General features: G+C 38.1%; 1 protein-coding gene across 2 annotated transcripts in view; it reads right to left on the bottom strand.

Moving 5' to 3' along the window:
• Nucleotides 1-13,833, bottom strand: part of VAV3 (vav guanine nucleotide exchange factor 3) — a 362,968-nt gene that overhangs the window by 97,793 nt on the left and 251,342 nt on the right. For both annotated transcript variants that reach the window (XM_060625198.3, XM_060625200.3), the window contains one exon: nt 12,800-12,845. In XM_060625198.3, the coding sequence (XP_060481181.1) occupies nt 12,800-12,845 (46 nt within the window). The remainder of the gene's footprint in view (nt 1-12,799; nt 12,846-13,833) is intronic.

Raw genomic sequence — 13,833 nt, 5'->3', positions numbered from 1 at the left:
ATGACACAAAGTTAAGTGATAAAAGCAGAATACCATCTTGGAAATACAGACCTTTTATAAACATATGGTTACACACCAAGAAAATAAAAGTACTAGGAAAAATGTGTGTAACAAAATAACAACATAAAGGTGATTATCTGAGGGAGGGAATTCTAGGCAATTCATCCAGGAAGTTTTTGTACACTTCCTTATATTTTCTGAATTTTTTAGAATCCTTCAAAATGCAAAACTCTATCAAACAAGATCAAGTGTTTTGTTTTTTTAAGTCTGTGCTGTCTCACCTTCAAACTCAAAAAATAAATGGAAACAACATATAGAAAATGCATGAGATATCATACAAGAAAAATACCTGGACAACGAATGCCTATTGTATTTCTGTCACCAACTACAGCTACCCAAAACAATCTGAAGGCAGTTTTCTAGAAATGCACGATATTAAAAAATTATACATTCACTTAAATAATTAACTTCTTAAAATGGCTTTTAAAAAAAGTCAAATGCACTCAAGTTTAATATTTAGACTGCCAGAAATTATTCTTTCCATTTCAAAACTGTTAAGCAGAGTGAGTTCCACCCAGCATGTTTCAGTGCCAGTGTCTACAGTTGTTTGTTTCAGAACCTCTAATTAGCTGCCTTATCTTCTGCTAGAGATTCTTCTGGTGCTAAGTTTTAATCATCCAAATTAATTGAAATACTGTAGCAATTTCAGATTAACATTTTCAAAATTAACAATGCATAAAATAAAATCACCCATAAATCTGCTTTGTAACAGCAGCCACTAATGAACTCTGCAAAACAGACCCGATCACACTGCTAATTTTCCACTGTACTATAACAGCTGAACTCCAGGAAATAAGCTGTCCTCCATGCAAAAGCTGGCATAAAGTAGGGGACACAGAAGATCTCTACAAGAGTGAGGTCTCTGGAGCCAAACTTTGCAATTAAGTCCTGGTACCAGCCAGGTGCTGTGTGACCTTGGGTAAATTACTTAAACCTCTCAGAGCTGAGGTTACCTCCACTGAAAAACAGCAATATCTGAGTTTGTGGCAGACAGGCTAAGATGAAACTCAACAATCCCTGCTGATTAACAAATAATCCCTACTGAACCCCAATAATACCTCCTGATATTCACACACTTGTTAATCTCCTCCTCCAAATGTAGGCAGCACCTATGACTTGCCTCTAGCCAAGAAATGGGGGGTAGGATGTCATTTCCATGATTATGTTACATACGATTTGAATTTCCATCCTGCTTCCATCCAGACTCCATCACCTTCTTGCCTTGCACACTCTGATGAAGGAAACGGCCATGGTGGGGAGGCCCATGTGGCTAAGAACTGAGGACAGCCTCTGGCCAACAGCGAGCTAGGAATGGAGGAACTAATTCAACAGTCAAAAAGGAACTGAATCCTGCCAACAAGTATGTAAGCAAGCTGGGAAGTAGCTTTTTCCCAGTGAGCCTTCAGATCCTTCATACACAGCCCTAACATCCTGAGGGCTTGTGAGAAACCATGAAGCAGGAGACCCAGCTAACTCATGCCCATATTTCTGACCCACCAAAACCCTGAGGTAACAAATATGTAATGTTTTAAGCTGCTAAATTTATGGCAACTTGTTAGATAGCAATGGAAAATTAATACAGGAATGTTTAAGTATTAGTAATAACCATCATCACCACCATCATTTACAAAGCACTATGTGCTAAATCCCATTAATAAATGCTCTATTAGATCATATAATCTTCACAATGACATGAGGTCTGCTGCTATTTGCCCCATTTTAGACAGGATAAAACAGGTTGACTTGCCCAAGACTGTACAACAGGTAAGCAGAGGGGCAGGACATAAGCCCAGATGTATGTCACTGCAGGGTCCTCGGCCCAAACCACTGCACAGGGCTGCCTCCAATGACTACAAATGTTGATGTAGGTCAAAGTACCTAACACAGACAGAACTAGGAAGATTCTTCTTCCCTTTCTTCCCTCATTGTTCCTTTATTGCCAGAGGCAGGCTGTGGCTAACTTAATGCCTCAAGGGCTGCATTCTCTGCCTCTCCACCACTCTCACCCTATCCTTCCAATGGGTAAGGGTCCTTTCCTCCCATGTGCCTCCAAGGAACATGCTGTGTTAGGCCCCATTTCCTCAGTTCTCTAATCTAATGGACCAAGCTACACTAACACTTGAGTAGAAAATGGTGGAGCGAAGGGATTACCTCCTTCTAGAAACATAGTACCTGCATCCAAAGGAGAATATCAAATGCATATTTAGATAGTGACAAGGTTACAAGAAGCTACTGGGAAAAAAGAAAGCTTCTTTTCTTTATACCCCTGCAAGTTAAAGCTATGAGTAGGGACGAGACTGGCGGAACTCCCTGCTTCCCATTTCAGGTCCATCCCTCCAGACTTACCTCTTTTGATAATAAGAAGACAATCAGAAGAGTGTACAAATGGAAAAAGGACAAAGTAGGAGAAGCAGAAAATCCAGCCATGGTATGTCCAAGGAGGAACATGTCTGACACTCGTACACAGTGACAGATGTACTGGCACACGCCTCAGAGAGACAGGAGATTCAGTTCCAGACCACCATGATAAAACAAGTATCGCAACAGAGCCAAGCGAATCTCTGATTTCCCAGTGCGTATGAAAGTTGTGTTCACACCATACCAGAGTCTATTCAGTGTGCAAGAGCATTATGTCTGAACAAATCTATATACTTAATTTTAGAATATTTTACTGCTAAAAAATGCTAATCACCATCTGAGCTCTTAACACGTCATCATGGTTTTGCTGGTGGAGGGTCTTGCCTTGATGTCGATGGCCACGGAGTGGGCAGGGTGGTGACTGCCGAAGGCTGGGGTGGCTGTGGCCATTTCTTCAACTAACACAGCAATGAAGTTTGCCTCCTTGATTGACTCTTCCTTTCACAAACAATTTCGATGCTGTTTGATAGCATTTTCCCGATGGTAGGACATCTTTCAAAGTGGGAGTCAATCTTCTCAAACCCTTGCACTGCTTTATCAACTAAGGTTTATGGGATATTCTAAATCCTTTGTAATCATTTTAACATTCTACATCAGGAGAGGATTCCATCTCAAGAAAACTCTCTGTTCATCCATCAGAAGTAGCTCCTCATCTCTTTGTGTTTGATCATGAAATTGCAGCAATTCACTCACATGTTCAGGCTCCATTTCTACTTCTAGTACTCTTGCTGTTTCCACTACATCTGCAGTTACTGCCTCCACTGAAGTCTTGACACCCTCAAATTCATCCATCAAGGTTGAAATAAACTTCTTCCAAGCTCCTGTTAATGTTGATAGTTTGACCTCTTCTCATGAATCATGAATGTTCTTAATAGTATCCTTTCCAGAAGGTTTTCAATTTACTTTGCCCAGATACATCAGAGGAATCACTATCACTATCTTATGTATTTCTTAAATAATAAAGCTTAAAAGTCAAAATGAATCCTTAACCCATGAGTTGCAGAATGGATGTTGTGTCAGCAGGCACAAAAACAACACGAATCTTGTCACTCATTCCCATCAGAACTCTTGCATGACCAGATGCATTGTCAATGAGCAGTAAAATTATGAAAGGTATACTTTTTTCCTGAGCAATAGGTCTCAACAATGGGCTTAAAATATTCAGTAAACTAGGGTGCCTGGGTGGCTAAGTCGGTTAAGCATCAGACTTCAGCTCAGGTCATGGTCTCAACGCTTGGGCTCTGTGCTGACTGCTCAGAACCTGGAGCCTGCTTTGGATTCTGTGTCTTCTTCTCTCTCTGCCCCTCCCCTGTGTTTGTTCTTTCTCTCTTGCTCTCTCTCAAAAATAAATTTAAAAAAACCTTAAAAACATATTCAGTAAACCCTCTTGTAAGACAGATATGCAGTCATCCAGGCTTTGTTGTTCTCCTGACAGAGCCCAGAGTAAATTTAGCCTACTTCTTAAGGGCCCTAGGATTTTTGGAATGGTAAATTAACGTTAGCTTCAATTTAAAGTCATCAGCTGCCTTCACGCCTAACAACCAAGTCAGCCTGTCCTTTCAAGCTTTGAAAACAGGCATTGACTTTTTCTAGTTATGAAGTCCTAGATGGTATCTTCCAATAGAAGCCTATTTCATCCAGGATGAAAATCTATTGTTTGTTGTATCCACCTTCACTCACTGTCTTAGCTAGACCTTCAGCATCACCTGCTGCAGCTCCGACATCAGCAGTTGCTGCTTCACCTTGTACTTCGATGCTATGGAAATGACTTCTTTCCTTAAACCTCATAAACCAACCTCTGCTAGCTTTCAACTTTTCTTCTGCAGCTTCCTCGCCTCTCTATTGAAGAGATGAGGGTTAAGGAGACTTAAGGTCTTGCTCTGGATTAGGCAAAGTTGTGGCTGGTTTGATCTTCTAAATCAGACCATTAAAACTTTATCCAGATCACCAATAAGCCTGTTTCACCTTCTTATTATTCACGTGTTCACTGTAGCAGCACTTTTAATTTCCTTCAAGAACTTTTCCTTTACATCACAACGTGTCTAACTAATGCAAGAGCTCTAGTTTTTGACCTATCTGGGCTTTCCACATGCCTTCCTCTCTAAGCTTAATCATTTCTAGCTTTTGATTTCAAGTAAGATGTGTGGGACTCTTCCTTAGAGGCTATCATAGGGTTGTTACTTGACCTCATTGCAATATTGTTGTGTCTCAGGGAATAGGGAGGCCTGAGGAGAGGGAGAGCAATGGGGAACCGATGGTCAATGGAGCAGTCAGAAATAGACACATCTATCAATCAAGTTTGCTGTCTTTTATTTTTAATTTTTTTAAGTTTGTTTTGAGAGAGAGAGAGAAGGGGGGAGGGGCAGTGGGAGAGGGGGAGAGAGAATCCCAAGCAGGCTCTGCTGACAGCACAGAGCCTGACACAAGTCTTGATCCCCACAAACCATGAGATTATGACCTAAGCCGAAATCGAGTCAGACGCTTAACCAACTGAGCTACCCAGGTGCCCCAAGCTTGTGGTCTTTTATAAGCATGGTTTGTGGCACCCTAAAACAACTCTAATAGTGACATCAAAGATCACTGACCACAGATCACCATGACAAATACAGTAATAATGAAAAAAATTTAAATATTGAAAGAATTACCAAAACATGACCCACAGACACGAAGTGAGCAGATGCTGTTGGAAAAATGGTTCCGACAGACTTGCTCAATGCAGGGTTGCCACAAACCGTGAACTTGTGAAAAACACAGTATCTGGGAAGAGCAGTAAAGCAAAACACAATAAAACCAGGTGTGCCCGTACATTAAAGCCTGCTCAAACTCAACCTCTGCTTTTCCCCTCCACGATTCTTTCGTGAACATAGCCCTTCTTTCTTACCAAAAACAAATTTCACGTGGAAACTATCTTTTCTTTTTTCTTGTTTTCCTAGTTTGAAATGTGTGTCGCTTGACAATGCATACTGGGTGCTTAACGAACTGAGCTGACCCAAACCTAATAACAGACAGTTAACTTTATTTAAACATCTGCACTTTTGCCAAAATAAAATAAAATAAACATCTGTAGTTCCACATAAATTGTCTTTTCTTGATGTGCCTGTCAGATATTTTGCCTCCTTGTCTGTGTCCTTTGCTTCACATGAATTCTCCTTCATTTGCCCTCTCGGTCAACTATACCACTTATAACCTGCATGGCACATTTTGGTGGTTCATCATATACCACACAGTACACTGCTTGACATGTTATTTTTGTACATCTTACCTCTCCAACAAAACTCCAAGTTTCTCAAAGATGGGTTAACTTCCATCTATTTCTATTATCTACGCAGAAAAGAATGAATCCCAAAAGAAAAATTATCTGTAGAAAACAACTGTTAGTGGTGAACATAAATTCTTTTGTTTCAAGTTAAAATTTTAAAACTCAACTTGATTTGAATATACTGAAAGATAAATTTGCCAATGTGTCATTTTGATAGAAATTCCACAAACTGCCATCCAATATTCTAATTCACTTGCTAGTCATCCTATTTGTATATAAAACTACTATACAATTATAAACCATTATCATATTAATGATTATTTTACCGATGTCCTGTTTTCCTGGTATCAGATATTACTTGTATCAATATTGTCATTTGAAGCCTATAGTTTTGACTTAACTGGTTCCTTCCATTTGCCTTACTTCAGACTAAAACACTGGAACCAAGTTACTTGGTTCTCAGAGGACAATGACCCACAAGAAATTTCTCAAGTTTTTTTTGTGTGTGTGCACTTAGCCTTATATAGCACATTCTTTTTCTTTGGAAATTGAATAATATTTTATTACCAGGGCCATAGATATTGCAAAGGAAGCCCAAGACATCCTGACCTTCCAAGCAAGGAATACTTTATCAGTGATAAATGCTAAAAGCAGCTCACCACATTCAAGACTTCCTTTTTAGTATATTTTTTCCAAGTATTTAATACATTATTTCCTGAAGACATGATTACTGTAACAGAAATTATAAATTACAGGGCATCTGGGTGGCTCAGTCGGTTGAGTGTCCGACTTCAGCTCAGGTCATGATCTCACAGCTTATGATCTCCAACCCCACATCGGACTCCGTGCTGACAGCTCAGAGCCTGGAGCCTGCTTTGGATTCTGTGTCTCCCTCTTTCTCTGTCCCCTCCCCTGCTCATGCTCTGTCTCTCTCTCAAAATAAACAAATGTTAAAAAAACTTTTTTTAAAAAAGGAGCTATAAATTAGAAGTGAATAAATGACCCAGAGGTAGGTTCTATATATACTTTTCCAAATGTTTTGTTGTTTCAATAATTACATTATTAATACTGTGTTTCCCACCTAAAGCACCTTTGTGCATGTCTTCAAATATTCATCTCGCCTTGGTTCCTATGCTGGAGGTACCTGAGCAATGGAAAAAAAAAAAAAAAACAACTTGGCAAGGTACCAGGTGCCAAAGCTGCCAGCCAATAGCAATAGTGACCCTTTGTGAGCTTGCCCTGAGACTCTAAGGGGCAAAACAAATCCTCTTCAAACCAAAAAGAGATGTGAACATGGGACTATGATGCACACTATAGAAATCTGTCATCATCATAAAGGGAATGAGAAAGGTACGAGGTGATCAATCGCCTTAGTGCAAAACTAGTCTTATCGTCTATAATTTAAAAGAAGCTTGAGAACAAATCAACTGTTTTGAAAACCAGAGCAGGCTCCCAGCACTCATTCACAGCTTGGATTTCTCATTTCTGTGCAATGAATCTTAATCACTCACTGGGTTCTATTGTCCCAGCTTTCTCAAGTTCATTCTTTCAATGTGAAATATATTTTTACACATTTACAATTATGCTCCCAATATTTAGATTAGTATTTATATTTGATGAGAAATTAGTTTTAGGGGTGACAGAAAAGACAGAAGTAGGTCTGACTGATTAATATGGAAATATCAGAATCTATGGATGTTTTATTATTTATTTATTATAGACAAAAGCTCATTTTTCTAAAGCCTTCAAGAATATACATTTGTCTCCCCCATGAGAAAGGAAAAAAATGTATTTTTAGGTCTGTGATTTTTAAAATCCTGGGCTGCTACTTTTCTTGTTAATGTTTTCTAGTTGGAAACTAAAAATACAAAATTTCCCTATTGAGCAAATTGACATTATGTTTAGAATCCAATCTAAAAGAAATCAATAATTCTGTTCAGATTTGGAATGAGTTCATCAATTGTTTGACATTAAAACATTAAGGAAAACTGTATTATTACAATTCAATACAATAAACCAGTGTAACGAAATTATTTATATAAATAAAAGCATATATAGACAACCCAGCCTAAAAGCAATATGAGCCCTCCTGAGCTTCTCTCTTCCAATTCCATTTGCTTCTTTGCACATACTACATAACTGGATTTGTTATATGTTTATAGGACTATTCACTGTTTTTATGGCAGTATGCCATAGCACAGTGAATCAGTATATAAAATAGTATATAATATTAAAATATTTTCAGATGCACATTTATATATGCATTTATGCAATTAAGACTTTGTGCCTGTATCTATTCCTTCTTTAGGCAGACTATAAATTCCTTATAAAAAAGGGCCATGTTTTATAATTAATGATATTGCTGGTGCTTATTGTGATATAGGAAGCTGGTAATGAAAGAAAGATTTCTTGACGTCCTTTCTTCATACAAGAAATAGAAATGGCATTACATATCAATCCTACCCACCTGAAAGAGAAAGTGACCATCTTTGAAGGGTCTCTGCTAAGAAACTGTAGGACATCTTCTCAGTGAATAAGAAAAGACAGTTTTTCCAAGCCACATGTTTCTCTTTGTAATCAACAGTTACAATAAGCATATGAAAAGCACAGTTCTCAGAAAGAACTCTTTCATCATTTAAACCATTACCTGTTCATTTACTATTCAAGGTTATCATGAATCACATGGGTAACCTAAGATCAGAAAGACAATGTGAGCTACCTAAATATTTGCCATCTACTCCATCTACTCTTCAGGCAGCACTACCCAGAACATTGGCCTGATTTTTTTTTTAAAGCCAGTGACTGTGGACTTAAATACAAGATGCAATGAGCTGCAAATAAGACAAAAACATGGGCTTGACCAAAAAGAACACATGTCCTGGAATACAGACTTGCCACATGCAAACAAAAATAAATCTTTCATCTTTCATACTTAGAAGGGAACGTTTAAAATTCAGTATTAAAATTTAATTAGTAACTTTGACCTTGAGTGCAACTTTTAGTGATAAATATTACACCAGTGCTCAGATTTTGAGATTTATGATCTCATGTTCTCGAAAAAGGCCTAGCACCTCCGTGTTCCTGAAATAATTGATCTGTCTCTTACAAGTGTTATTTTCCTGAAACCAACATCTGTCTTAGGAAGAAAAGTACAAACTGATGAAAATATCTGCTATATTTAAGATATCCAAAAGAGCTACCACAATTTGCATCTAACACATTACTATATTTATAAAAGCAGTCAAGATCATAAATTGATAATTTTCTTAGCACACAATAGAAGACAAGAAAAAATAAACTGCAAAGCCAGTTGCAAGTATTTTCTATAAAGATTAACCACAATTATTAATAAAGAGTGAATGTTTTATATGTGCTAACAACACACGATGCAAACCCATAGCTTACATTTTTCTCGGTTTGAACAGAACCCCACAAATACGTTCTCAACTTGGGAGGTTTTTCTTTCTTTTGTTTCTATAATGCAATCACAAACACTATTCTAACTTCACCAAAAAACTCTCAACCACCAGTCTTGATTGTTTCTCTTTTTTTTTTTTAAATGTTTATTTATTTTTGACAGAGAGAGAGAGAGAGAGAGAGAGAGCGCGCGAGCATGAGTGGGGGAGGGGCAGAGAGAGAGAGGGAGACACAGAATCTGAAGCGGGCTCCAGGCTCCGAGCCGAGCCGTCAGCACAGAGCCCGATGCGGGGCTCGAATTCACGGAGTAGGAGATCGTGACCTGAGCTGAAGCCTGACGCTCAACCGACTGAGCCACCCAGGCGCCCCTGATTGTTTCTCTTCTTAAAGATACACAAAATATCATGGCCATCAGATAAGCAGGGAATACCGGCAAATCTGAAAACAACTATATTTATGTAACATCTAGCCTCAATGGAAACTCAACATAAAAATCTGGGTCTGTGTGCAAAGAAATAACCGGCAAATATCACTGATTCTTCTATGCATGACAAAATGTCTGATATTAAGCTCCTTGCTCTACCATAAAGTAATTATTATAATAACTGCCACCCCTTATTATTTACTACCATACTTGGGGCTGTTATAAAGTGCTTTATGCCTATTAACTCGTGTAACACTTATTACTCATGCTCACAACTCTGTAAGGTAGGTACTATCTATTATTAGTATCCTTTCAATGAGGAAAGGACAGCAGAGAGAGGGGAAGAAATTGCCACAGGTCAACAGCAAGTGAGCACCTAAGTTGAGTCCCGAGTCACTGTGCCTCAGAGCCATGCTTCTTACCCCTAGATTATTCAATGCTCCGTTACTGTACTTGTGCACTTTGTCAGCAGGAGGAATTTAAAAAGCAAGAGAGCCAACACACACACAAAAAGCATACAACAATTCATTAATTCACTTAACAAACACTTCTTAGGCACCTACCACCCATATAACTATGCATTAAGTTCCTTTCCAAAACGAGAGGCCTTACAGTTAGTCGGTCTTTTGTACAAGCCACCCCAAGTGAGGCCCTGGAAAACACTAGATGTATTCGCAGTCAGATATGTCAACTAAATTAGCTAGAAAAGATGAAAGGAATTTCCATGGTAAAAGCATGAGCAGCAAATAATGCCCCTTGCAAGCAGTTTGTCCCTGCTGAGAAAGCCTCAATTTTACAGATTTCTCATTTAAACGTCTTGGAATGAATGTAAAAACTGTGAAAATATGCTAAATGATAATCAAGACCAACTCAGTGCAGGGCAGTGATCAAGGAAGGGTCAACTTTGAACCAAAAAGCTAGCAACTTGCCAACAGAAAGAAACAAAGATGCACACATAACTCAGCCAGACATCAAAAGACACCTACAGGGAGAAACACTTGTTTTCACCGTTAGCATCTACAACAAGCAAGATCTACTATTTGTTTTTGTTTTGTTTTGTTTTTTGTTTTCAAAAATGTAGAGAAATGAGAAAATGCTCATATATAATTACCATACCTAATGGAAAACTATATGATACACAATCTGTGTGTGTGTGGGTGTGTCTGCATGTATATATACATGTTTCTTTCCCCTTACAAATATATCGGACCACATCTTTTGTATTCTTAAGTTTATTCTTAATGATGTTCTAAAATCTGTGGACAATTAGGAATACCAGAGCCGCTCGCTGTACATATACAAAGCCATGAACTTGAGCATACACTATTATATTACTGGTCCACTTTGTTATACTTACCATCTGTGAATTCACTATACCTCTCTTTAGAAAAGCTAAGGGTTCCTAAAAATTCCAGCTATAAAGTCAATTGTTAATAGTCAAATGTGTTCCTATTGACACATTACAGAAATGCATTTCCCTGGAAGAAAACGGATTAAATTAAAATGTCCACAGAAGAAAGAGAAAATATTTTTAAAATAACACTTGTAAAGGTTAGATCATTTTCTGAAATAAAAATAAATTACACCTCACACAAAATAAGAAGAAAAAAATCTGTTCACAGCCATGCACTCATACTAAATAGAACTGAAGAAGTCACTTCTAAATATTACTGCAGAATCCTCTGCAAAGGGTACTGTGTTGGGAATTTTGAACTATTAAAATAAACCAGAACACCTATATTTTTTTTAATGGCCTCAATTTTGTTCTGTAGTTAAAAGATTTAAACTGATCTCAGGACACAAGTGAGGCAATTTCTAGCCAGAGGCAACAAAGGTCCTATAAATCTTTTCCAACAGCTCATAAATTGGCATGGCTACCATGGGTGTGGTTTCAGTTAAAAGCTAGAATGCTTTGAAAGCTCAGGTTTACAACTAGGTGAATGCTGTTTATGATGAGAAAACAAAACACACAATCCAGATTATTTTCCAGCAAGGTTGCTTCATGCCCCACCTGATTTATTATCAAATTCGTATATTTGGAATCCTTTGGGCATGAGTACCCTTTACCCACAATAATAAGACCATTTACACCACAAACCTTTGGTAATTAAACTGAGGAAGGCATTGTTTAATGGGTGGAAAAATAATTATACTAAAATAATGATAAACAAACCTCATGATGTTAAATAGAAAACAACTGTATGCTCTCTGCAGACAAATAATTGGTCTCAAAGGAGGATACTTGTTCACCAAGTCTTTAAATTCATTCTTCTATTATAAAATAGTACAGATGAAGTATGAAGAAGAGTATTTTCCCAAAAGAGGAGGGTACCAAAATTGTCTAGTTTATGAACTTCCTTCACCCCCTTAGAAAATGCTAATTTTGGGGGTGCCTGGGTGGTTCAGTCGGTTGAGCATCTGACTTCAGCTCAGGTCATGATCTCGCAGTTCATGGGTTCGAGCCCCACATCAGGCTCTGTGCGGACAGTTCAGAGCCTGGAGCCTGCTTTGGATTCTGTGTCTCCCTCTCTCTCTGCCCCTCCCCTGCTCATGCGGTCTCTAACTCTCAAGAATAAACATTAAAAAAATTAAAAAAACAAAAAAAAACAAAAAAATAAAATGCTAATTTTTTTTTTTTTTTTTTTTTTTTTAACGTTTATTTATTTTTGAGACAGAGAGAGACAGAGCATGAATGGGGGAGGGTCAGAGAGAGAGGGAGACACAGAATCGGAAGCAGGCTCCAGGCTCTGGGCCATCATCAGCCCAGAGCCTGACGCGGGGCTCGAACTCACGGACCGTGAGATCGTGACCTGAGCTGAAGTCGGACGCTTAACCGACTGAGCCACCCAGGTGCCCCAAAATGCTAATTTTTAAATGCTAGCTTGTTGGATGACTTTCTTTCCACATTTGGGAAGAAGGGGAGGGTGTTGGATATACTGTCATTAACCAGGGAGCCTGAAGCTGTTCAGCAAGTAAATACCCAGCTCGATGGCTGGTTCTTGAGTTCAGTACTGGTGGTTACTCATCACGTGAGCCTATCCCAGGAAGCACTGTCAAGTAAATGATTTACACAGTAGACTGGCGCCTCCTGGTCACTCATCACATACCAAACTGCCAGGAACAAAGGCCAACAATCCGTCTGACCTTCTACACCAATTCCCATATACTTTCATAATCACTTAACTGAAGTTATGATTACAGACAAGTAATCAAAAACACACCTGGATCCACCTGTCTTGGGTTTCTTCGTAGTCCATTGGTCCGTTTCTATGCAGAAAAGTGAAACAAAGCAAAACAAAGATTTTGCATTAGTAAAATTGTATTAATATGTGATACTTTGGAAGGCCAATAAATGTGTCACTTTTTCCATTTAAAAGTATGACTGAATTTGAGCGAAACGTGCTTCTACCGTGTTTGTAATTTAACATTTTTGTTTCTCTAATAAGTCTTTCACTTGAACATCTACAATTGATGTTGCTGATATAACACCACAGAAAAGAAAGATCTTTTCATTTGCCATCTCCGGGTATTATGGCACAAAAAAAATTTTTTTGAAAGTCATAATGAACACAGGAATTATTAGAACAAAGCCCAAGTAGCTATTCTTGGTTGGAAAATGCTCCCAGCAAAGACATGTGATGTCTAAAACTCTAACTCAGCTATTTCTGAGGCCTGACAGGCCAGAGACTAGAGAAGATATACAACCTCAAAACCAAGATCTGAAGCTCTGACTTCAACAAACATTTAACTGAGAATGGTGTTTTAAATATGGTCACTTGCATCTCAATACTTTAAGAAATAAAACAGGCATGCAGCTTGTGAAACATGAAAGTTAATTTTTATCATAGAAAAGAAAGCCATATGAAAAATTGTGCATTACAAAAATTATAAATAAGATGCAAAACAAATTTTAAATGTTTGAAAATGCGTGGTTATATGTTCCATTTCACAAATAATTAAATTCATTCCCACCTAATAAGTAATCTCACTAATTAATAAGGACTTATCACTTTTTATTATACAACTGGATGAAATGCTGAGTCTGTAACAACCACAAAATTTAGATTTTTACAAAAGCAATTTTCTCTCTGTGTTGGGATTTTTGCCTGTGTTTGGAGGAGACTTGGGTTCATTCAGAGCACACTTGGCTTTGCTAAGCACATATTAACCATGGATTTTTCTTAGGGTTCCTCTTGCTGTTTTCATTCACAAGTTAAATGGGTGAAATAGGTTCTTACAGCCTTCCTGTCTCAAA

This window comes from Panthera onca, chromosome C1 (assembly GCF_046562875.1).
Source record: "Panthera onca isolate mPanOnc1 chromosome C1, mPanOnc1 haplotype 2, whole genome shotgun sequence".
NCBI lineage: Eukaryota > Metazoa > Chordata > Mammalia > Carnivora > Felidae > Panthera > Panthera onca.
The sequence above is the reverse complement of the archived record's forward strand: the minus strand, read 5'-3'. Positions and strand labels throughout refer to the sequence as shown.